The sequence below is a fragment of the Oratosquilla oratoria genome, chromosome 28 (genome assembly GCF_046742065.1).
Source record: "Oratosquilla oratoria isolate Oo_2021 chromosome 28, ASM4674206v1, whole genome shotgun sequence".
NCBI lineage: Eukaryota > Metazoa > Arthropoda > Malacostraca > Stomatopoda > Squillidae > Oratosquilla > Oratosquilla oratoria.
This window is the reverse complement of record NC_134804.1, coordinates 2,585,050-2,610,928: the sequence shown is the minus strand read 5'-3', so window position 1 is coordinate 2,610,928 and position 25,879 is coordinate 2,585,050. Positions and strand designations below refer to the sequence as shown.

The 25,879-nt window shown below is 41.2% G+C and overlaps 1 protein-coding gene across 6 annotated transcripts in view; it reads right to left on the bottom strand.

The window, feature by feature from the left end:
* Positions 1–25,879, bottom strand: part of LOC143040217 (uncharacterized) — a 225,905-nt gene that overhangs the window by 94,711 nt on the left and 105,315 nt on the right. For all 6 annotated transcript variants that reach the window (XM_076210907.1, XM_076210905.1, XM_076210906.1 and 3 more), the window contains exons 10-12: positions 22,490–22,618; positions 22,177–22,355; positions 4,554–4,665 (exon numbers count right to left, since the gene is read on the bottom strand). In XM_076210907.1, coding sequence (XP_076067022.1) covers positions 4,554–4,665; positions 22,177–22,355; positions 22,490–22,618 — 420 coding nt within the window. The remainder of the gene's footprint in view (positions 1–4,553; positions 4,666–22,176; positions 22,356–22,489; positions 22,619–25,879) is intronic.

Here is a 25,879-nt window from a genome sequence, read left to right as displayed (position 1 = left end):
AACAGGTTCTGGTTCATCATGGGGGTGTTTACATCAGAGCCCACATTTGCCAAATATCTAAACTTCCCCTTAGGTCTGAAACAGATTGTCCTCAGACTTGTGGTGGATCATCTGTTGGCACTCAGGAGGCATTTACCTAGTTACCTAGTTGTATTATACAGGAAGGGAGCTAAGCTTGTGGTGACCCACCTTTGTATCTTTCAGCACCAAGTTTGTTCTTAAATTCTTGAATAGTATTTACACACACTGTTGCCTCATCTAATTTATTCCAGATATCCACCACTCTGTGTGGGAAGCTATTCTTTTTCAGATCTCTTCTATAACTATCCTTTTTGAGTTTCTTTTCATGTCCTCTTGTTTTTATCTTGTCCCACTTTAATCAATCATCTCTATCTATGACTTCCATTCCTTTCCTTTCATAATTCTGTAAATAGTCAGTAGATCTCCTCTTTCTCTTCTTTGTTCCAGGGTTGGTAGTTACAATTTGGACAATCTTTGTTCATAGTTGTTCTTGTTGTTGTCGTTCCCTAGACTGTCTGTCCGAGCAGTCCTGTCTCCCCAAGGAATGCCACAGCCGAAACTGGGTTTTCCCACAAATCCTTTATAGAGTGTATGTTGTGTTGTTTGCATGCATGATTGTGTATAATGCAGTCTTCCATTATGTGTTGTATGGTATGGGGTGAAGTGTTACATCCTGTGCAGCTGTTCACAATGCAGTCATCCTGCCTCTTCTGGTAGCTTAGAAGTGCTCGGTGGTGGCCGCACCACAGTCTGGCCAGGTGGACTGTCCTTTCGTGAGAGAGAGGATTCAGAAAGGTGGATATCAGGGGGTCTGGCATGCAGCAGTGTGTTGTCTTTCAGTGTGTTAATGGAGCGGTGAGTGATATGATTATGAATATGTTTCTGGAGGCTGGTATTTGGTGGTTGTGGAGGAAGAGAGTACCAGTGTGTGATACAGGTCTTTGGGTGTTGTTTTAATGTTTCTTGGTGTGTGTGGGTGTTCTGCTATGTAGTGTAGCGGGTGTGATGTGTTTGTGGTGGCTGCGGCAAGTGTTTGTGTGCCTCTCATATCGAGGTGGTCCTTGACTTTGAGGACTTTTGTTTCATGGTGTAAATGGTCTGTAGGTGTTGTATTTGTGCAGCCTGTAATTGTTTTTAGGGCTTTGTTTTGTATGAATTGAAGGGTGTTGTGATGTGTCTCACTGAGATTAGGAGCCCATGCAGGACTCACATAATTCATCACTGAGCGTATGCATTGTTTGTATATTGTTGTGTTAGTTTCTTTGTTTTGTCCAAATGTTGTTCCAGTGATTGACTTAAGTGCATTAAGTCTAGGTGTGCATTTGTTTTTTATGTTTGTGATGTGATGTTTGAAAGACATGGATGTATCATACGTTACACCAAGAATTTTCGGTGTGTTTGTGTGTGGTATTAGAGTGTTGTTGATGTAGAGATGAGGTATGTATTTGTGTTCTTTTGTCCAGTTGGTGAGAAGTGTTGCTGTAGATTTGGTTGGAGCTATTTTGAGTCTGTTTGTGATGAACCATGTGTTGAGTGTATCAAGGTATGGCTGGATTATTTCTGCAGCTTTGTCTGTGTTACGATGTGTGCATGTGATTGTTATGTCGTCTGCGTAGGAAGAGATTTGTATTTCTGAGTTGTCTGGTGTGGGTAAGTTATGCATGTATAGATTAAAGAGCGTGGGGGATAGAACAGAGCCCTGTGGTACTCCATTCTTAATGTTTCTGATGTGCGATGATTGGCCATTATATGACACATAACCATTCCTACCTGCCAGATAATTGGTCAGCCATCTTTTGGTGTTATTGTGCATGTCTGTGTTATATATTTTATTTCTTAGGTTGTGGCGGGGGATAGCATCAAAAGCTTTACTAATGTTTAATGTTATAAGAAGTGTTCTGTGGTGGGGCCTATCTGAATTGATGCCATCTAAAATTCTTTGTATGAGGTTTATCAGAAGAGTGTTTGTGGAGTGTAGTGGCCTAAAACCGTGTTGTGAGTCAGCAAGGGGAATATGTGGTGTGACAAGTTGAAGTATTAGGCGTTCAATGACTTTAGAGGGGGTGCAGAGAAGTGTGATTGGGCGGTGCAATGTTGGGATTGTTGGGTCTTTGTTCGGTTTTGGAATGGTGATTATTTTACCATGCTTCCAGATGTCGGGTATAGTGTTGTGTGAATAGCTGTAGTTTGCAATGTTTGTGAGTGCGTGTATACCTTGTGGTCCAATGTGTTTTAGGTGGATGTTACTTATGTTATCAGGGCCACAGGCAGATGAGTGCTTGAGATTATGTATTATGTGTTTTGTCTGACTGTCTATCAAGGGTGTATAGTCTGAGTCTGTGGGAAAGTCTTTCTTACGTCGAATAGTGCATTGGTCGTCAGGGTGAGAAGTGAGATGGCTTGTCTGTGCAAAATGATTTATGAGTGTGTTTGCTTGTTGTCTGTTTGAGGGTAGATTGTCTGTTGTTGTGATTATTGCTGCGTGAGAGCGTGTTGTGTTACTGTTGGATAGTGTAATGCTGTTGAGTATTTTGTACAATTTGCTGGTGTTTGTTTTGTGATCAAGTGTATTGATAAAGTTTTGCCAATTTTGTGTTTTTTCTTCGTGTATTTTATTGGCAATCACAGTGTTTAGTGTTTGTATTTGGTGTGCTATGTTTTGAGGGATAGGTGTGGGGGGTATTGTGTTTAAGTGTGTCTTGTTGTCTGATGAGGCCTCGGATTTCTGGTGTGAAGTTGGAGTTGTGTGATTTTCTGTTGCCTCTAGGGATGTATCTCTTGTCTGCATTTTGTATGATTGTATTAAAAGTGTGCACAGCATTGTTTATATTTGTGATTGGTGTACTGTTAAGTGTTCCAAAATGTTGTTCTGTCTCTTCAGTAAAAGCTTCCAATGTGGGCAGCATTAACCACTTCAATACGGGACTTAAATCTCGCGGGCAGCAGCCAATGCCAGCCGTACGACGTAACGAAATAATATTCGCATCATAAAATATAGTCGCCGCTTATATCGATCGTTCTCTCTTTCACCCGCGAATTTTGAAAACCACAGAGAATGGGATTAAAGGCGCATTTGGGAGAATGTAAAAACACAGGGGCGACTACAATAAATATAATCAAGACGCCGATATGGCAGCGTCGCGAATCCACTTGCTCCTCATGACGCCTACGTGTGCGGCACCGTATGGAAGGGGTTAAGATTGGGATGGGAGATATTTGCTTTGGTGAGTGCATACTGTCCTGGTAGTGAGAAAAGTGAAGATGGGAGTGAAGTTTCTTGGATTTATTCAAATGAATGAGTAGAGATTTTTGGGAGAAATGTAAATGTAGTAATGTTGAAGGATATCAACCCCTTCCATACAATGATGCCTACATAGGCGTCATGAGGCATGAATGGGTACATGAGGATGCTGGTGTTGGGGTCTTGGTTATATTTATTTTGCAGTTGTAGCTGAGTGACCCCAATATTCTGTGATCTGACTTGATCATATTTTCTGTGGTAATTAATTTTCAAAGTGAAAGAGAATGAGTAATACAGCTGTAACTCTATATTCTATATATGCATATACCAAAGGCTTTTTTCCCCCTTACAAGGGAGGTAGCCAAAAAAACAGAGGCATAAAATCCACCCCCACTCATTCCATCCTCACCCACTACTTCCATTCACCACCCTCCCTTCCTCTTATCTTGGCTCTTCCTGGATGACAGGTCATCCCTGCATCTTGTCCACTGCCCTGGATCAGAAGCAGTATAGCAAGGCAAAGCACAACCACACAAGGCCGTTTCATCAAATTGGTGACCCCCCTCTCCGACTTGTATTAGATGTTTACAATAAGGGAGTTGATGGCAGTGAACAGTGTTTAAGATCAGAAACAAGCATTAGTATACATAGAATGTGGTGGTGGATACAAGAGTGATCGAGAGGGCATCCATGAACTATATAGTGGTACCCAAATGTAGGACTAGAAGAGTTCTGGATGTAAATGTATTCAGAGGATTGTTTGGTCTATAGGAAATTGAGAGCAGAGGTAAAGTGGAGGAGAAAGAGGAAAGAGGAAACAGTAAGCAGAAAAGTGCTGAGGGTGAACAAAGTGAATGAAAAAGAAAACTAAAAAAATACTAGGAGCTGAGAGATGTATGGGAGGTAGTAAAAGATAAAAGAAAAACAGATGTAGAGGAAGAATGGGTGTTTCAAGGAGGAAAGCTAAATGGCACAGACACAATATGTGGGACAAAGAGGAGATGAGAGCATTAAAAGAATCTGAATGCAAGTAGTGCCATGGAGATGATTTTCTCCAATATCTATCTTATGAGATCATCACAATCAGGTCATTACTGTTGGTCTTGCCACTTGCATTATAAAAATCCAGGACTATTGAAAGTAAATAAGCAAAAGAGATAATGTAATTAGAAGATGAAAGGAGTACAGACAGATTTTTCTCATTACCTCATTATTTTCACATGGCAATCCTTCTTTATTAATACAGTTATACAAAGTACTGATAAATAATTTAACTAAAAATCTATCTTACCTAAAATGTAGCATGGTGCTGATATTCGAAGAAGTCTAGGTTCAGAACACAATGCATCTTTCACAGCAGAACAGAGGGAAATTAAATACTGCCCAAGTCTTGCTCTATCTACCTGAAAAGTTATGACAACTTTTTAAATAAGGGTGAAGGGAGAAGGGACTGTATGTAGGTTTATTAGCATTGTTTATTGGTTGTACCAAAACAGCTGGAGGGCAAGAATAAAGAAAAGAAAAACAAAGATCTACAATAACCTGCCCAAGTACCTGATATTTCCATACAAAAATATTATACAGATTACAGAACAAGTACTCATTGACATACCCCAAATTCTATATTCCACCAGATTATCTTAGACATTAACCCATCTGAGAAATCCCTTCCAAGACCAGTAAGAACCACACTGACACAACTGCATTCAGGCTATTACTCCACTCCAGAACTAAACCCAAACAGAATAGCCTGAACCATAGACTCCAACTATCCGAGATGCAAACACTATATAGACTGAACACTCCATTTACAGAAATAAACACCATGTGAGGATGGAGCCTTTATTAGTATGATGTTTCACTTGTTACAGGTTTCTCAAGTACTTGGAAAAACCGTATCAAGCAAAACGTCATACAAAGGCTCTATCCTTACATAGTGTTTATTTCGATAAGCTTGCTGGCAACTGCCACTTTTATACTCCATCTACATTTTCCCTCTCACTCTACTCAAACAACAACACAAAATCTCTTCTTTGAGTAATTTACAAGCCAGTCCAATGCCTGCTGCTCGTTACCTAGGAGCCATAGATTCTCCTGCAAGAAAGACCCAGGGCAATGATTGAATGGGCAGATCAATTAATCACTCTGTTACCTTAGGTCTCTCCTGCAGGAGACCCACACCTCCTTGGTAACAAGATGAAGTGTTCCACATCTTCTACGTAGTGACTGCATCTGGGGCAATTTGCTTACATGACCAGGTCTATCTAGTGTTGGTAGATGGGGGGAGGGTGCCAATTAAACGAAATGGCCTTGCTGCATTGTTTATGACCTAGGGCAATGGGCAAGATGCAGGGATGACCCATCATCCAGGAGCCAAGAAAAGAGGGAGGTTGGAGTGGTGAATAGGAGTGGGGTGGGTGGGAATAAAATATGTGGGAGTGGAATTATACCTTCTGACTTTGGCTACCTTCCTTGTAAAGAGGAAAGCCCTTGGTATATAAATATACTGTTTTAAAGTTCAACAGTCATGCTAGTGAGGTTCTTAATGGTAAAAAAAATATAATGTGAGGACAGAGCCTTTATTAGTACAATGTTTCACTTGTTAGAGCTTTATCAAGTACATGGTTGTGGTATACAAATCTATGAGAATAAACAGGAGGATCCAGGGGGACTGGAGGAAGGTCACTGAAGCCTAGGTAAGGTTAAGGAGGATAGGGAGCAAATGTCTGTGTGTAGGACATTTGTTCACCACCAATTGACAAATGCATAAGTAAAAAAAATAAGGTGAGGGGGCATTTGTCCACTGTTGATGAACAAAATCATGACAAGAGATTCCTTTCTCCAACCCTGCTCCAGTCACCTCTTCCTTTACACTGGGGACCCAGCACTCCAATAGCAGCTCAACAATACTGCCACCTGGTGTCCCAGTGAACCACACAAAAATCCAATATGGCTGCCCTCAGCCAAATAACAACAATTGAACACTCCAGCAATACTCAGTCTTTTCTCTCCCCACCCCCCGTCAAACTGAAGATAAAAGTGAAGGTCCATAAAACTCATGGCCAAGGCCAATTTATTGATTCAGAATAAAAATTTGCTTACTTCTTACAACCTATTTACAGTTTTTATAAGCCAAGGAATCCTACTGACCTGAGAGGACTGCTTGCAAACACCAGGCCGAGGCCCCTCTTAGTAAGGCAGTCAGCAAGTTGCTTGGAGGTTTTGACCCAAGAAACAAAGTTAATCCCACCATGCAACAACATATCCTTCAGCAGTGCAATGTCAATGCAAAGACAACAATCCTTCACACCATGAGAAGAATTCAAGGCCTCCACCAAACTCTTGTTGTCAACCAAACAGTGTACAGCTAAGGTCTGGTATTTGACAATGTCCCTGATAATCTGTCCAATAAAGGAAGCAGTCTCAGCACAATCAGCACACTCAAAAAGTGCCAAGGTCTCAGCAATGTGGATTTCACCACTCAGTACAATTTCCTCATTTGCCAATAAATCGGGCATCTTCTTCCTTCCCCATCCTTGAGAAAAATCACAAATCCTCCCTGGGAGCCACCATCAGATAGGTTCAAAAGGAGGCATCTGAGAAGCACTCAATTATAGTCCTCCACAGCTGACAGGTTTCTAAACAGCAAGCAAGAATGGTCACCCACAATTCAGTTGAGGTCCTGGAGCTGCAACGTCTACGTCGTGGGACCACCCCCCAACCCCAAGAGTTGGGGGCCAATCAGCAGCAACCACCCCTGGCCATCAGCTCTACGCAGATGGCACCGATCCCCAAGGAGGAACTACGCCTACCTGGGGGAGTACCACAATCCTTTTTTTCCAACATACAATGTTACGTTTTTTCTGCACTGAGGGGTCATTTTCCGGCGATCACCCCTCTTCTTCTACTTTTAGCCGGAGATGTAGAGAGCAATCCTGGGCCCACCACAAAATACACATGCCCAACATGCTCTAAAACCATTACTTCGAGCAGACAGACAAAGGGCTCAGTTCAGTGCAATATGTGCAAAAACTGGGCCCACCTCACTTGTACAACACTTGCTGACACAAACCAATACACAAACACTTGGACATGTTCTACCTGCCCTCCAGTAACCCCAATCCCACCTCCCCAACCACAGCCAACACCCTTACCCACTCCCAATTTCCCTTTGCCCTTACCCCCGATTAGTACTCCCCTTCCTTTGTCCCCGATCTCTCCTTTCCCCCCCTCTGACCCAGATCCTACACCTTCCCCACTACCACCCCAACCTCAACCCCAAACGGCAACATACAACACATACAAAACACACAACATCAACATATTACAACACAACATTGACGGTATTAACACTAAAAAACATGAACTTGAACACTTTCTTAAACAACACAACATACACATTGCAATTTTACAAGAAACAAAATTAAGACACTCACACAAAACACCATCATTTCATAATTACACCACCATCAGACAAGACCGGACTGACGGCAATGGCGGTGGACTCATCACCCTGATCCACCATTCCATCTGTTTTGTGGACACAAGTGCCACAACCAAAATTCTCCTCCCTACCACAGATAACACAACAGAAACCCAATCCATTCGTATCCGCACAGGCAACAATTCAACACTAACAATAGTTAACATGTACATTCCCCCCCAATCATCCCCCACAGTTCCAAACACCTTCAGACCTCAACTCAGCCAACTAACCTCAATCCCCAACCTGATCATGGGTGGTGACTTCAACGCCAAGTCGTCTGCCTGGTTTGTCGACAACCCTGACACAGACAGAGGGCTTGATATACAGACTCAATTCGACTCATTGACTATCATGAACAACACGCATAATCATACACATATCCCATACCAAGCCCTCTACACTCCCTCCTCTCCTGATATCACCTTTTGCTCCCCCTGCCTAACCCCAACAACATCATGGAGAGTGGTCGGAGCCCTTGGCTCTGACCACCTTCCAATCATCATCACCACCAAAACAAGATGCACCCCAGCTGGCCACAGACACACTTACACCAATTACAAGAGAGCTAACTGGGAAGCCTTTACTGAAGAGACAGAACAACATTTTGAAACACTTAACAGTACACCAATCACAAACATAAACAATGCTGTGCACGCTTTTAATACAATCATACAAAACGCAGACAAGAGATACATCCCTAGAGGCAACAGAAAATCACACAACCCCAACTTCACACCAGAAATCCAAGGCCTCATCAGACAACGTGACACACTTAAACACGATACCCCCACACCTATCCCTCAAAACATAGCAGACCAAATACAAACACTAAACACTGTGATTGCCAATAAAATACATGAACAAAAAACACAAAATTGGCAAAACTTTATCAATACACTTGATCACAAAACAAACACCAGCAAATTGTACAAAACACTCAACAGCATCACACTATCCAACACTAACACTACACGCTCTCACGCAGCAATAATCACAACAACAGATAATCTACCCTCAAACAGACAACAAGCAAACGCACTCATACGTCATTTTGCACAGACGAGCCATCTTACATCTCACCCTGACGACCGACGCACCATTCGACGTAAGAAAGACTTCCCCACAGACTCAGACTACACACCCTTCATAGACAGTCAGACAAAACTCATAATGCATAATCTCAAGCACTCATCTGCCTGTGGCCCTGATAACATAAGCAACATCCACCTAAAACACATTGGACCACAAGGTATACACGCACTCACAAACATTGCAAACTACAGTTATTCACACAACACTATACCCGACATCTGGAAGCATGGTAAAATAATCACCATTCCAAAACCGAACAAAGACCCAACAATCCCAACATCGCACCGCCCAATCACACTTCTCTGCACCCCCTCTAAAGTCATTGAACGCCTAATACTTAAACTTGTCACACCATATATTCCCCTTGCTGACTCACAACACGGCTTTAGGCCACTACACTCCACAAACACTCTTCTGACAAACCTCACACAAAGAATTTTAGATGGCATCAATTCAGATAGGCCCCACCACAGAACACTTCTTATAACATTGGACATTAGTAAAGCTTTTGATGCTATCCCCCGCCACAACCTAACAAATAAAATATATAACACAGACATGCACAATAACACCAAAAGATGGCTGGCCAATTATCTGGCAGGCAGGAATGCTCATGTGTCATATAATGGCCAATCATCGCACATCAGAAACATTAAGAACGGAGTACCACAGGGCTCAGTTCTATCCCCCACATTATTTAATCTATACATGCATGACTTACCCACGCCAGACACCTCAGAAATACAAATCTCTTCCTACGCAGACAACATAACAATCACATGCACACATCGAAACACAGACAAAGCTGCAGAAATAATCCAGCCTTACCTTGACACACTCAACACATGGTTCATCACAAACAGACTCAAAATAGCTCCAACCAAATCTACAGCAACACTTCTCACCAACTGGACAAAAGAACACAAATACATACCTCATCTCTACATCAACAACACTCTAATACCACACACAAACACACCAAAAATTCTTGGTGTAACATACGATACATCCATGTCTTTCAAACAACACCTCACAAACATAAAAAACAAATGCACACCTAGACTTAATGCACTTAAGTCAATCACTGGAACAACATTTGGACAAAACAAAGAAACTAATATAACAATATACAAACAATGCATACGCTCAGTGATGAATTATGCGAGTCCTGCATGGGCTCCTAATCTCAATGAGACACACCACAACACCCTTCAAATCATACAAAACAAAGCCCTAAAAACAATTACAGGCTGCACAAATACATCACCTACAGACCATTTACACCATGAAACAAAAGTCCTCAAAGTCAAGGACCACCTCGACATGAGAGGCACACAAACACTTGCTGCAGCCACCACAAACACATCACACCCACTACACTACATAGCAGAACACCCACACACACCAAGAAACATTAAAACTACACCCAAAGACCTTTATTACGCACAGATACTCTCTTCTCTTCCTCCACAACCACCAAATACCAGCCTCCGGAAACATATTCATAATCATATCACTCACCGCTCCATTAACACACTGAAAGACAACACACTGCTGCATGCCAGACCCCCTGATATCCACCCTTCTGAATCCTCTCTCCCACGAAAGGACAGAGTCCACTTGGCCAGACTGCGATGCGGTCACCACCCAGCACTTCTAAGCTACCAGAAGAGGCTGGACGACCGTGTTGTGAACAGCTGCCCAGGATGTAACACTTCACCCCATACCATACAACACATAATGGAAGACTGCATTATACACAATCATGCACGCAAACAACACAACATACACTCTATAAAGGATTTGTGGGAAAACCCAGTTTCGGCTGTGGCCTTCCTTGGGGAGACGGGACTGCTCGGACAGACAGTCTAGGGAACGACAACAACAACAACAACAACAACAATTCAGTTGATAATCTTATTGAGTCTCATGCTGTGGCATATTTACAATGTCTGCTCAGTTCACACACATCAAAGGCAATGTTAGATCTTGTTTGTGTAGTTATCCAGCTCATTTGACCAATCAGAGCACAGAATTCCTTCATTGTCCATCAGCTCACTGGACTTAGCAGTTGACCTGTGACATCCCAAACTCAGTGGTGTGAGCAGACTGGCATAGCTATACTGGCCAACCATTATACCTTCAGCTGTAGTGCCCAAGGTTTATTATTTGGTGTGTGTATTTACCTAGTTGTATCTTATGGGAAGGGGAGCTACACTCATGGTGTCCCACCTTTGTATCTCACAGTGTCTAGTTTGCTCTTAAATTCGTGTATGTTTTTTGCACACACTATTGTTTTGTCCAGGTTGTTCAAAGTGTCCACCACTCTGTGTGGAAAACTGTTCTTCAGATCTCTTCTATAACTATCTTTTTTGAGTTTCTTTCCATGTCCTCTTGTGTTTCTCTTGTTCCAATTTAAAAAGTCCTCTCTATCAAGTGTTTCCATGCCCTTCATGATTCTGTAGATGGTCAGTAGGTCGCCTCTCTTTCTTCTTTGTTCCAAAGTTGTTGTTGTTGTCGTTCCCTAGACTGTCTGTCCAAGCAGTCCCGTCTCCCCAAGGAATGCCACAGCCGAAACTGGGTTTTCCTACAAATCCTTTATAGAATGTATGTTGTGTTGTTTGCATGCATGATTGTTTATAAGGCAGTCTTCCATTATGTGTTGTATGGTATGGGGTGAAGTGTTACATCCTGGGCAGCTGTTCACAATGCAGTCATCCAGCCTCTTCTGGTAGCTTAGAAGTGCTGGGTGGTGGCCGCACTGCAGTCTGGCCAGGTGGACTCTGTCCTTTTGTGAGAGAGAGGATTCAGAAGGGTGGATATCAGGGGGTCTGGCATGCAGCAGTGTGTTGTCTTTCAGTGTGTTAACACGTTAGCCGCGTCTGGCAACTCAGTACACTTGCCCACACCGCGTCACATTTATAACCCGGCCACTCCAGTGTCCGTTGGACTTTTGCAGAGTGAGGAGGTATGTATCATTCTGAGAGCGTGGCCTGTAGTGTAGAGCATAAAAACCCATGGTACAAATATATACCGAATCACAGACCAGCAATTTTTTCCCCTTCTAACACGTATTGATACACCAGTGTACCAGGCATGGGTTATAGCATATGATTTATATATATATCCATTTTCTCCTATTTGATGTTGTTTTATGATGTATATTTGGGTTAGTATTGATACAATAACTTAAATTTTGATCAATTTTGCATAGGAAAACTGATAATATTGTCTTTTTCACTCTAAACAGACATGGAGATGTCTTACTTTTATGGAGAACAATCACATACTTCATCTGATGATTCTGACGATTCTGACTTTGTTGTCAGTAATTCAGATGATAATTTCTCTGATGAAAGTGAATCTGAAACAGGTGCAGATCAAGATGAACCTGTTCAGCCACCAAACTCTGGGAGAAATGGAAACAACAACAGTAACAACACACAATGTGAATGGTTGTCTGTGTCCTCAAAACAACGCATGCATACCTTTACTGGCAAGGAAGAAATGAGTCACTATCAGTAACACAGGTGACGAAACTGAGGTATTGCCTATTGATGTATATGGTCTCTTTGTATCTGATGATATCATTGATATAATTGTTCAAGAAACCAATAGGTATGCACAACAAGTAATTGATGCTGCAACAGTAACACGAAGGTCACGACTGATGTTATGGAAACCTACCAACAGACAAGAGATAAAGATTTTTTTTTGTATTGTGATGTACATGGGATTAACTGTAAAGCCTGAAATTCAACTCTACTGGTGTAAAAGTGTGTTATATGATGATCCCTTTGTACCAAAGCTAATGTCAAGGGAAAGATTTGAGATTCTCTACAAATTTTTGCATTTTGTAGACAACAGATGTCATGTAAATTCTCATGATAAGTTGTATAAGGTCAGATCACTGATTGAGCTACTTGTTAACAATTTTAAAGCTGTATACAAACCTGGCTCCAAACTTGTTGTTGACGAGAGCATGGTGCCATTTAGAGGGAGATTAGGCATAAAACAGTACATTCCAGGAAAAGCTCACAAATATGGAATGAAAGTGTACAAAGTTTGCACACCTGAGGGATATACATGGAATTTAGAGGTTCATGTAGGGATGAGTGACAAGATTGCTGACCTAAATTCAACTGAATCACGTGTGGTGAAATTATGTAACAAATTGTTAGGTATAGGATGCACTATATACACTGACAACTACTACACCTCAATAACCCTGGCAGAGTACTTGTTGGCCAAGAAGACCTACATTTGTGGAACTGTTAGAACAAATAAGAAATATTTGTGCCAAGAAGTAGTAAAAGCAAAGTTGAGGGTGGGAGAAATGAAAGCAGCAGAAAACAGACAAGGTGTGAAGTTATACAAGTGGAAAGATAAGAGAGATGTCTTGACACTATCAACAGTACCTGAGCAAGGTGGTGACTTAGTTCCAAGTGGAAATAAAAACAGAAAAGGAGAAGAGATTGTAAAACCTGAAAGTGTCATTGAGTACAATAAGGCTAAAAAAGGTGTTGATGTTGCTGATCAACTCAATTCCTACTACTCACCACTCCGAAAATCAAAGAAGTGGTACAAGAAGCTGGCGATGGAAATGATTGCTGAGATATCAGTGACAAATGCTCAAATTCTTTACAATAAATACTTCTCAGCAAAACAAGTATGTCTGAGAACCTTTACAGAATCTGTAATCCTCTCTCTTACTAAAAACATTCCTGGGGAAATAAGAAAACCAGGGAAGAGGACCTCTGATATATCGGGTGCTAGAAAAGACCATACCTTACAGGAAGCACATACTCCAAAGAAAAACACAAGGAAGCGATGCAGAGGATGCTATGAAAAAATCTCACTTTGTGAGGGATACAAGGTGGCCACAAACAAGGCTAGGAGAGTAACCACCTATTGCAATGAGTGTGAGGGTCAACCACACCTTTGCATTTCATGTTTCAATGAAAAACATGACTAGTGTTATAAATAAATTATCAATATTTTGCTAAAAAACATTACATGTATTTCAGATTAAATTTCTTTTCAACAAATAAACTTACTGTCTTATTATTTTCATTTTATTTTCCAGTACCATAGCAATGCATCTGCAGTCATAATAAATAAAAAAAAATTGCACAAATTGTTTACATACTCATGTTTGTGATACTTTTTAGAAGGTAATATTCGGGCCACAAATGTACCAATACGCAACAAGTGAAACATCTGCTCGGTACACGGGTGGCCCAGTACGCGGTTAACGTGTTAATGGAGCGGTGAGTGATATGATTATGAATATGTTTCCGGAGGCTGGTATTTGGTGGTTGTGGAGGAAGAGAAGAGAGTATCTGTGTTTGATACAGGTCTTTGGGTGTTGTTTTAATGTTTCTTGGTGTGTGTGGGTGTTCTGCTATGTAGCGTAGCGGGTGTGATGTGTTTGTGGTGGCTGCAGCAGGTGTTTGTGTGCCTCTCATATCAAGGTGGTCCTTGACTTTGAGGACTTTTGTTTCATGGTGTAAATGGTCTGTAGGTGTTGTATTTGTGCAGCCTGTAATTGTTTTTAGGGCGTTGTTTTGTATGATTTGAAGGGTGTTGTGGTGTGTCTCACTGAGATTAGGAGCCCATGCAGGACTCGCATAATTCATCACTGAGCGTATGCATTGTTTATATATTGTGTTAGTTTCTTTGTTTTGTCCAAATGTTGTTCCAGTAATTGACTTAAGTGCATTAAGTCAAGGTGTGCATTTGTTTTTTATGCTTGTGATGTGTTGTTTGAAAGACATGGATGTATTGTATGTTACACCAAGAATTTTCGGTGGTGTGTTTGTGTGTGGTATTAGTGTTGTTGATGCAGAGATGAGGTATGCATTTGTGTTCTTTTGTCCAGTTGTTGTTGTTGTCGTTCCCTAGACTGTCTGTCCAAGCAGTCCCGTCTCCCCAATGAATGCTACTGCCGAAACTGGGTTTTCCCACAAATCCTTTATAGAGTGTATGTTGTGTTGTTTGCGTGCATGATTGTGTATAATGCAGTCCTCCATTATGTGTTGTATGGTATGGGGTGAAGTGTTACATCCTGGGCAGCTGTTCACAATGCGGTCATCCAGCCTCTTCTGGTAACTTAGAAGTGCTCGGTGGTGGCCGCGCCACAGTCTGGCCAAGTGGACTCTGTCCTTTCGTGGGAGAGAGGATTCAGAAGGTGGATATCAGGGGGTCTGGCATGCAGCAGTGTGTTGTCTTTCAGTGTGTTAATGGAGCGGTGAGTGATATGATTATGAATATGTTTCTGGAGGCTGGTATTTGGTGGTTGTGGAGGAAGAGAAGAGAGTATTTGTGCGTAATAAAGGTCTTTGGGTGTTGTTTTAATGTTTCTTGGTGTGTGTGGGTGTTCTGCTATGTACTGTAGCGGGTGTGATGTGTTTGTGGTGGCTGCGGCAAGTGTTTGTGTGCCTCTCATGTCGAGGTGGTCCTTGACTTTGAGGACTTTTGTTTCATGGTGTAAATGGTCTGTTGGTGTTGTATTTGTGCAGCCTGTAATTGTTTTTAGGGCTTTGTTTTGTATGATTTGAAGGGTGTTGTGGTGTGTCTCACTGAGATTAGGAGCCCATGCAGGACTCGCATAATTCAACACTGAGCGTATGCATTGTTTGTATATTGTTATATTAGTTTCTTTGTTTTGTCCAAATGTCGTTCCAGTGATGAATTAAGTGCGTTAAGTCTAGGTGTGCATTTGTTTTTTATGTTTGTGATGTGTTGTTTGAAAGACATGGATGTATCGTATGTTACACCAAGAATTTTCGGTGTGTTTGTGTGTGGTATTAGAGTGTTGTTGATGTAGAGATGAGGTATGTATTTGTGTTTTATTGTCCAGTTGGTGAGAAGTGTTGCTGTAGATTTGGTTGGAGCTATTTTGAGTCTGTTTGTGATGAACCATGTGTTGAGTGTATCAAGGTATGGCTGGATTATTTCTGCAGCTTTGTCTGTGTTACGATGTGTGCATGTGATTGTTATGTCATCTGCGTAGGAAGAGATTTGTATTTCTGAGTTGTCTGGTGTGGGTAAGTCATGCATGTATAGATTAAATAGTGTGGGGGATAGAACTGAGCCCTGTGGTACTCCATTCTTAATGTTTCTGATGTGCGATGATTGGCCATTATATGACACGTAAGCATTCCTACCTGCCAGATAATTGGCCAGCCATCTTTTGGTGTTATTGTGCATGTCTGTGTTATATATTTTATTTGTTAGGTTGTGGCGGGGGATAGCATCAAAAGCTTTACTAATGTCTAATGTTATGAGAAGTGTTCTGTGGTGGGGCCTATCTGAATTGATGACATCTAAAATTCTTTGTGTGAGGTTTATCAGAAGAGTGTTTGTGGAGTGTAGTGGCCTAAAACTGTGTTGTGAGTCAGCAAGGGGAATATGTGGTGTGACAAGTTGAAGTATTAGGCGTTCAATGACTTTAGAGGGGGTGCAGAGAAGTGTGATTGGGCGGTGCGATGTTGGGATTGTTGGGTCTTTGATCGGTTTTGGAATGGTGATTATTTTACCATGCTTCCAGATGTCTGGTATAGTGTTGTGTGAATAGCTGTAGTTTGCAATGTTTGTGAGTGCGTGTATACCTTGTGGTCCGATGTGTTTTAGGTGGATGTTGCTTATGTTATCAGGGCCACAGGCAGATGAGTGCTTGAGATTATGTATTATGTGTTTTGTCTGACTGTCTATGAAGGGTGTATAGTCTGAGTCTGTGGGAAAGTCTTTCTTACATCGAATAATGCGTCAGTCGTCAGGGTGAGAAGTGAGATGGCTTGTCTGTGCAAAATGATTTATGAGTGTGTTTGCTTGTTGTCTGTTTGAGGGTAGATTGTCTGTTGTTGTGATTATTGCTGCATGAGAGCATGTTGTGTTACTGCTGGATAGTGTAATGCTGTTGAATGTTTTGTACAATTTGCTGGTGTGATCATGTGATCAAGTGTATTGATAAGGTTTTGCCAATTTTGTGTTTTTTCTTCGTGTATTTTATTGGCAATCACAGTGTTTAGTGTTTGTATTTGGTCTGCTATGTTTTGAGGGATAGGTGTGGGGGGTATTGTGTTCAAGCGTGTCTCGTTGTCTGATGAGGCCTCGGATTTCTGGTGTGAAGTTGGGGTTGTGTGATTTTCTGTTGCCTCTAGGGATGTAACTCTTGTCTGCATTTTGTATGATTGTATTAAAAGTGTGCACAGCATTGTTTATGTTTGTGATTGGTGTACTGTTAAGTGTTTCAAAATGTTGTTCTGTCTCTTCAGTAAAAGCTTCCCAGTTAGCTCTCTTGTAATTGGTGTATGTGTGTCTGTGGGCAACTGGGGTGCATCTTGTTTTGGTGGTGATGATGATTGGAAGGTGGTCAGAACCAAGGGTTCCGACCACTCACAAGATGTTGTTGGGGTTAGGCAGGGGGAGCAAAAGGTGATATCAGGAGAGGAGGGAGTGTAGAGGGCTTGGTGTGGGATATGTGTATGATTATGTGTGTTGTTCATGATAGTCAATGAGTCAAACTGAGTCTGTACATCAAGCCCTCTGTCTGTGTCAGGGTTGTCGACATACCAGGCAGACGACTTGGCTTTGAAGTCACCACCCATGATCAGGTTGGGGATTGAGGTTAGTTGGCTAAATTGAGGCCTGAAGGGGTTTGGAACTGTGGGGGATGATTGTGGGGGAATGTACATGTTAACTATTGTCAGTGTTGATTTGTTGCCTGTGCAGATTCGAATGGATTGGATTTCTGTAGTGTTATCTGTGGTAGGGAGGAGAATTTTGATTGTGGCACTTGTGTCCACAAAACAGATGGAGTGGTGGATCAGAGTGATGAGTCCACCGCCATTGCTGTCGGTCCGGTCTTGTCTGATGGTGGTGTAATTATGAAATGATGGTGTTTTGTGTGAGTGTCTTAGTTTTGTTTCTTGTATAATTGCAATGTGTATGTTGTGTTGTTTAAGAAAGTGTTCGAGTTCATGTTTTTTCGTGTTAATACCATCAATGTTGTGTTGTAAAATGTTGATGTTGTGTGTTCTGTATGTGTTGTATGTTGCCGTTTGGGGTTGAGGTTGGGGTGTTAATGGGGATGGTATAGGATCTGGGTTAGAGGGGGGGAAAGGAGAGATTGGGGACAAAGGAAGGGGAGCACTGATTGGGGATAAGGGCAAAGGGAAATTGGGAGTGGGTAAGGATGTTGGCTGTGGTTGGGGAGGTGGGAGTGGGGTTACTGGAGGGCAGGAAGAACATGTCCAAGTGTTTGTGTATTGGTTTGTGTCAGCAAGTGTTGTACAAGTGAGGTGGGCCCAGTTTTTGCACATATTGCACTGAACTGAGCCCTTTGTCTGTCTGCTCAAAGTAATGGGTTTAGAGCATGTTGGGGATGTGTATTTTGTGGTAGGCCCAGGATTGCTCTTTACATCTCTGGCTAAAAGTAGAAGAAGAGGGGTGATTGCTGGAAAATCACCCATCAGTGCAGAAAAAAACGTAACATTGCATGTTGAGAAAAAGGATTGTGGTACTCCCCAAGGCAGTCATAGCTCCTCTTGGGGATCAGTGCCACCTGCGTAGAGCCGGTGGCCAGGGCTGGTTGCTGCCGTTTGGCCCCCAACTCTTGGGGTTGGGGGTGGTCCAACGACGTAGATGCTGTGCATCCAGGACCTGCTCCAAAGTTGGTAACTCCAATTTAGCAACCACACAAATGGCTCCAGCGCTTTCAAACTTGTCATATAAAGAGAGACTAGCTAAATTGCTCCAAAGTTGGTAACTCCAATTTAGCCAGTCTCTCTTTATATGACAAGTTTGAAAGCGCTGGAGCCATTTGTGTGGTTGCTCTCCAGATTCTTTAAATTTTCTTTATACATACATGTGGGTAAAAGTAAGGTGATGAGATGTACAAGGGGTGAAAGTAGCAGCAGACTGGAACTGGAAGTGAGTATTAAGGGGGAGAGACTGGAGGAAGTAGATAGTTTTAGACAGGGTGCAAATGTGGCAGGAAAGGGAGGAGTGGAGGTGGAGGTAGAATATAGATTGAGAGAAGCCAGTAAATGCCTTGGTGGATTAAAAAGTGTAATGAGAAATAGACATTTGAGAATGGATGCTAAGAGGAGATTGTATGAAGGAGTGATTGTGCTGACAGCACTGTATGGGGCAGAAACATGGAACATAAGAGAGGAAGAGAGGAGGAGTTTGAATGTGTTTGATATGAGGTGTCTGAGAAGTATAATAGGGGTTATTAGGCTGGATAGAGTAAGAAATGAGGAAGTGTGGAAGAGAACGGGGGTGGTAAGGGAGTTGGGAGATAGGGTGGATGAAAGAGTATTGGGATGGTTTGGACACATGGGAAGAATGAGTGAAGACGGGTAAAAGAGGTGTGGAAGGCAGGTGTAAGAGTAAACATGAGGGGGCAACCTAGGATGAGATGGATGGATGGGGTAAAAGGGGCTTTGGGAAGAGGGAAATGTCTGTTGAGGAAGGACGGAAGAGGACAGAAGACGGGTGAATGGAGAAGGGTTGTATCTGGATGATGTTTTGATCCATGAGGTGGAGTGGTTTGGGGATGGGGGGTGAGGGAGTATGTTTGAAAGAGAATTTGACGCAGCCTGAAGGGATTTCTCCCCGTCTTCTCCTTTTCTGCATGAGGGGATGGAGAGGGAAGTTGCTGATTTAATAAAGCAGCCTTGCTATGGAAGTGCTGTGTCTTGTGACACTGCTTCTGACCCAAGGCAGTGGACAAGATGCAAGGATGACCCATCATCCAGGAGGTGCCTGGACTTTTGTATAGAAAAACAGTTGTAAGTGGGAAAGATATTTCTAGAGGTCCAGTAAATCAGTTGGCAATACCACAAACTCTTGTAAAAGAGATATTGAAGTTACTTTATGATAGTGATTGTAGTTCACATCCAGGGAAGGATAAAACTTATATAGAAGCACAACTTAAATACTTTTGGCCAGGTATGAAGAAAGATATATATGATTAAAAAAAAAAAAAAAAATTAAATGTGGGGTGAAAGGAAATACACCAAAACCTGCTCCTATGTTAACATATCCCATTCCACAGAAACCTTGGGAAAGAGTTCACATAGATACATTGGAGTTACCTATGTCTGAGAATGGATATAAATATGTATTTGTTGCCATTGATTATCTTTCAAGATTTTGTATTTTACAACCCATTCCAAATAAGAAAGCTGAAACTATTGCTTCAGTAATCTATGATCAGATAATCTGTAATTTCACTACACCTAAGATCTTAGTTTCAGATAATGGAACTGAATTTAATAACAAAATCTTGGAAAATTTATGTAGTTTATTTAAGATCAAGAAAATAAATATTTTAGTGAATCATCCACAAAGTAATGGAGTTGTAGAGAGGTTAAATAAGAAAATTATTATATATCTCAGAAGTATGATTAGTCCTCATAGTATAACTTGGGATACTTGGATTCCTTGTGTTAAATGTACTCTGAACAACCAAATTAACATAGCAACAGGTGAAACACCTCATTTTATTATTTTTGGGGAAGACAAAACTCTTCCATATGAAATCTTGATTGTAGAGCAGACACCTGTGTATAATATAGATGGCTATATCTAAAATAGGAAAAATACTTTTCAATGTATTCACCAAAGAGTTAGAGAACATATGCAGGAGTATTCACAAGAGATGAAAAAGCAACAACACAAAATAGCACCTAAACTAAAATTAAAAATAGGAGATTTAGTCATGGTCAAACTACATTCACCCTGTGTCTTGCTACACTGCTTCTGACCCAGGGCAGTAGGCGAGATGCAGGGATGACCTGTCATCCAGGAGGTGCCAAGAAAAGAGGGAGGGGGTGGTAATTGGGATTGGAGTATGTGGAGATGAAATGGATAGGAGTGGATTCATGCCTTTGACTTTGGCTACTTCCCTTGTAAGGGGGAAAAAGCCATTGGTATATACACATATGTACTCCTACTTAGCTTCCCAAGTCCTATTTTGCAACCAATCCCTAAATGCTCACTTCTTCTCTTCTACTACCATCTTCACTATATCATTCCACCACTCACTATCCTTCCTTCTATTCCCTCCCATCCTCCTCATTCCACATACCATCTTTGCACTCCTTGTCACTTCTTCAAACACTCTTCCACTCCTACCTCTGCTCTATCCTCTGCTACCCCTAATATTTCTCTCAACTTCTGGTACTCCTGCTCCTTTTCCTTCTCATTTACACAGTTTACTCTAAGTACCTCCCTACTTTCTACCCTTTTCCTCTTTCTACACCTACTCTCCACTATCAACTTATCTTCCATTAAAAAATTACCTGACATTCCCCTACTCTCTCCCTTAAGAACAAGGACATCCAGAACTCTTCCTATCCTTCATTTGGATACCACTACATAGTCGATTAATACCTTATTAACCACCACCCTTTCCCATGTGTATTTATGCTTGACTTTCTTCTTAAACACTATGTTCATATTTCTACCTATATACCAAGGGCTTCTTCCACTTTATAAGGGAGGTAGCTTAGTCAAAGGTACACACCCACTCCCACCAACTCCACTCCCATCTACCACTCTCATCTTAGGTCCTCATGGATGAAGGGTCATCCCTTTGTCCAGGGCAGAAGCAATGCAGCAAGACACAGTTCATTCATAGCCAGGCTGCTTCATTTAATTGGCAACCACCTTCTCCATCCCCTCATGTGAAAAATAGAGATGGGGAGAAACCACTTCATACAGTCAAAATATCATCCCTTCCCATATAATACAACTAGGTAATACACAAGCCCCCCCCTCCCCCATCCCTTCTTTGCTTGGCATAGAAAAGAGAAGATGAGAAGAAAATCTCTTCATGCTGCATCAAAGCATCATCCCATACACAGCCACTCTCCACTCACCCTTATATCCTACCTTCTCCCTTCCTTGTTCAACAGACCTCTTGCTCAAAGCCTTTCACCCCATCCATCTCATCCTCTGTTGTCCCCTCAAGCTCACTCCATCCACCTGCCTTCCACACCTCTTTTGCTTATTTTTCTCCACTAATTTTTTCATATGTTCAAACCACCACAATACTCTTTCATCAGCCCTATCTGCCATCTCCTTTTCCATCCCCACTCTCCTCCTCACCTCCTCATTTCTCATTGTATCCAACCTTGTAACACTTACCATACTTCTCAAGACGTTGTCTTCATATAATGTATATATATTACCAAACATCAATATTTCACCAAAAACATGAACTCTCTTGGCATAAAATTATACAAAGCAGAGAAATAAGAAAAAAATACATGATACAAGATACAGAAGTATTTTGAGAGCATCTAAATGACAAGAAACTTACTTCCCCCCAGTCCATCTGGGGTTTATCCCCTTTCTTGTTTTCAAAGAATCTTAATGCCTGCAGCATTTCATTTGGTATAGACTTTTGATTGAAAGCATCCACAGATCTAAACCTGTCCAAAGACCTTCCTGGTATGGGGTTTGGCGAGTCAAATCCTGTATCAGTAACCTCTCCAGCTCCTGTACATACAACAATGACAGAAACCTTGAGAAAGTGACAAAGCATGAGAAGCAATAATATGCTAGGCTTGACAAGTATGAATATGCAAACATCTAAACTTCTCTAATACACAAACTAGAATGAAACTACTTACTTTCTAAGTCCAGAAGCGAGTCAACACAGGTTACGATGCCTGACCGCCTAACTTTGACTGTGTGTCTTGCCAGAACATAACCTCCAGAACTACTTGTAAATGCTCCCTCACTCAATGATATAGAAGACCCTGGTTCAGTTATAACACAAAATACATTACATAAAATTATCTTCCATAAATACCACACAGACACATACATGTAACAAGATATGCAAGAGGGTGAAAGAGTAAAAATTACAGAACTAGTTAAGAGTAAAAAATATATATACCTATATAAGTGGAATGAACTGGATAAAACATTCAATCAATCCACTGCCTCACACCTCTCTCTTTCATGACACCTATGCCTCCAGTTGGCTAACAGTTCAGCCCATAAGTTGTTCAGTGAATAGACTTTGTGCTATTGTATGGAAAAGGTGAGTGTAAGACAGTGCATTTACTTAGTTGTATTATACAGGAAGGAAGCTATGCTCGTAGTGACCCGTCTTTGTATCTTTCAGCATCAAGTTAGTTCTTAAATTCTTGAATAGTGTTTGCACACACTGTTGCCTTAGGTAGGGAGGTGCTTAGAGTGAACTCTTTAAATGAAAAGGAAAAGGAGTACAAGAAGAAGCTGAGAGAGGAGTGGGAGGGAGTGAAGGATAGAGTAGAACTAGGAGTGGAGGAGGAATGGGGATGGCTCAAGGAGGGAGTCACAAAGTGTGCAAAGATGGTGTATGGAACAAGAAGGATGGGAGGAAATAGAAGGGTAGTGAATGGTGGGATGAGGAAACAAAGAAGGTTGTAGAAGAGAAGAAGCAAGCTACACTCTCTGGAAAGATGCAGAGTGCAGGATGATCTAACAGAAATGTTTAAGTGGATCAAAGGCTTTAACAAGGGTGATGCAAACAAGGTCATCATATTAAAACAACAGAGCAGTACTCACATAAATAGATTTAAATTGGAGAAATTTAGATTTAAGGAGGAAATAGGCAAGAATTGGTTTACTAATATGGTGGTCAACAAATGGAAAAGAGTAACCATGTAGAGAGCGCTGAAACTATTGGTTGTTTTAAGAAATGGTTAGGCAACTTTATTGATGGGGATGACAGGTGGTAACGGACATGGAACTGCCTAGTGTAGGCCTTATAGTCTCTTGCAGTTTCCTTCATTCTTAAGTTCTTATGTTTATATCAATATGTGTAACTATCAGTAGAAAATACAGTTGTAAAACTGTAGGATCTATGTGAATGCTTTACACTGTTCTCCATTGACATTGTGCCAATCTAAACCACAAGATATTAAGGTTCAAATTTTATATGAGGTGCATATGCATATGGGGTGCATATGCATATGGGGTGATTTCCCCCCCCCCAAAAGTTTCAATACTGTCCTATCGCCACAATATATAGTAGAAATCCTGGTCTAGGATAGGATAGGAGCACATTACAACATCATAGGGGCAATGCAACAGTAATCACAAAAAACACGTATTTACCTAGTTGTATTTACCTAGTTGTATTTTGCGGGAAGGGGAGCTATGCTCGTGATGTCCCGCCTTTGTATCTTGCAGTGTCTAGTTTGTTTTTAAACTCATGAATGGTTTTTGCGCATACTATTCCATTGTCCAGTTTGTTCCAAGTGTCCAAAACTCTATGAGGAAAACTGTTTTTCTTCAGTTCTCTTCTATAGCTATGTTTTTTTATTTTCTTTCCATGTCCTCTTGTGTTTCTTTTGTCCCAGTTAAGTAAGTTCTCACTATCGAGTACCTCTGTGCCTTTCATGATTCTGTAGATGGTCAATAGGTCACCTCTCTCTCTTCTTTGCTCCAGTGTCGGTAACTCCAATTTAGCCAATCTCTCTTCGTATGATAGGTTTGCAAGTGCAGGTGCCATTTTTGTAGCTGCTCTTTGGATTCTTTCTATTTTCTTTATATTCTTTTTGGTACTGGGGGACCACAATGTCGCTGCATACTCTAATCTAGGCCTTATCAATGTAACCAATATTTTTTTTATCATGTCTTCGTCCAAGTATGTAAACGCCACTTTTATTGATCTTAGCAAGTTGTAAGTCTCCCCGACAATTTTGTTAATCTGTATATCATAGGACAAGTCGTTCGTGATAATTACTCCCAAATCTTTTTCGGATCCTACTTTCTTTACTTCTTTGGTTCCAATTGTATATTTTCCTGATATTCTGTTTTTGCTTTTTCCAAACTCCATTATGCTACACTTCTTAGTATTAAAGTCCACTTCCCATTTCTGACTCCAGTTCCATACCCTATTTAGGTCTTCTTGCAGTGCTTCACAGTCCTCATCAGTTTCTATTTTCCTTAGCAGTTTGGCGTCATCGGCAAAGAAGCTCAGGTAGCAGTTCACGTCCTCATCCATGTCATTCATATAGATAGCAAACATTATTGGTGCCAGCACAGATCCTTGCGGTACTCCACTGATCACCTCTTTCCAGTCTGAATATTTTTCTCTGAGCACTACTCTCATCTTTCTACCAGTCAGAAAGTCCTCTATCCATTTTAGTAGGTTTCCCTGTATTCCTCCTATGTGTTCCAGTTTTTTTAGTAGTTTTCTGTGTGGTACTTTGTCAAAGGCTTTTTGCAAGTCTAGGAATGCACAATCAGCCCATCCATTTCTTTCTTGCACTATGTCTATTAGTCTTGAGTAAAAGCATATTAAGTTTGTGGAGCATGATCTTCCTTGTCTGAATCCGAATTGTCTTGGGTTTAATATGTCATTGTCTTCCAGATGTTTTACCCATCTATTCTTGATTATTTTCTCACAAATTTTGGCTATGGTGCTTGTTAGTGATACTGGCCTATAGTTGGTGGGTTCTTCTTTGTTTCCTCCTTTGTGTATTGGTACAATGTTAGCGTTTTTCCAGTCCTCGGGTATCTTTCCTTCTTTGAGTGAGCTGTTTATTAAGATGTGTATTTTGTCTGTTAGTTCTTCTTTGCACTCCTTTAGAATCCAATTTGCAATACCGTCCGGGCCATGTGATTTTCTGACATCCAGCCTTGATAAATGTTCTGATATTTCCTTTAGTGATGCTGTAAACTCATTCATGAGGGGAGATTTCTTGTTTTTGTCTATGTCACAATTCGGTATTTTCTCTCTGGTGAAAACAGATTTAAAGTGATTGTTCATGACTTCGGCCATCTCTAAATCTTCTGTGTATTCTATGTTTCCTTGGCATAGTTTCACCAATTCCTGTTTGTTTTTAAGTTTACCATTCACATACCGATAGAATAGTTTGGGTTGCTCTTTGCATTTGTCTATAATATCCTTCTCATGGTTCCTTTTCTCCTCTCTTCTCACATTAACATACTCATTTCTATAGTTAACATAAATTTGCCATTTGCTTTGTTTTTTGTCTTTTCTCCACTTTTTCCAAGCTTTG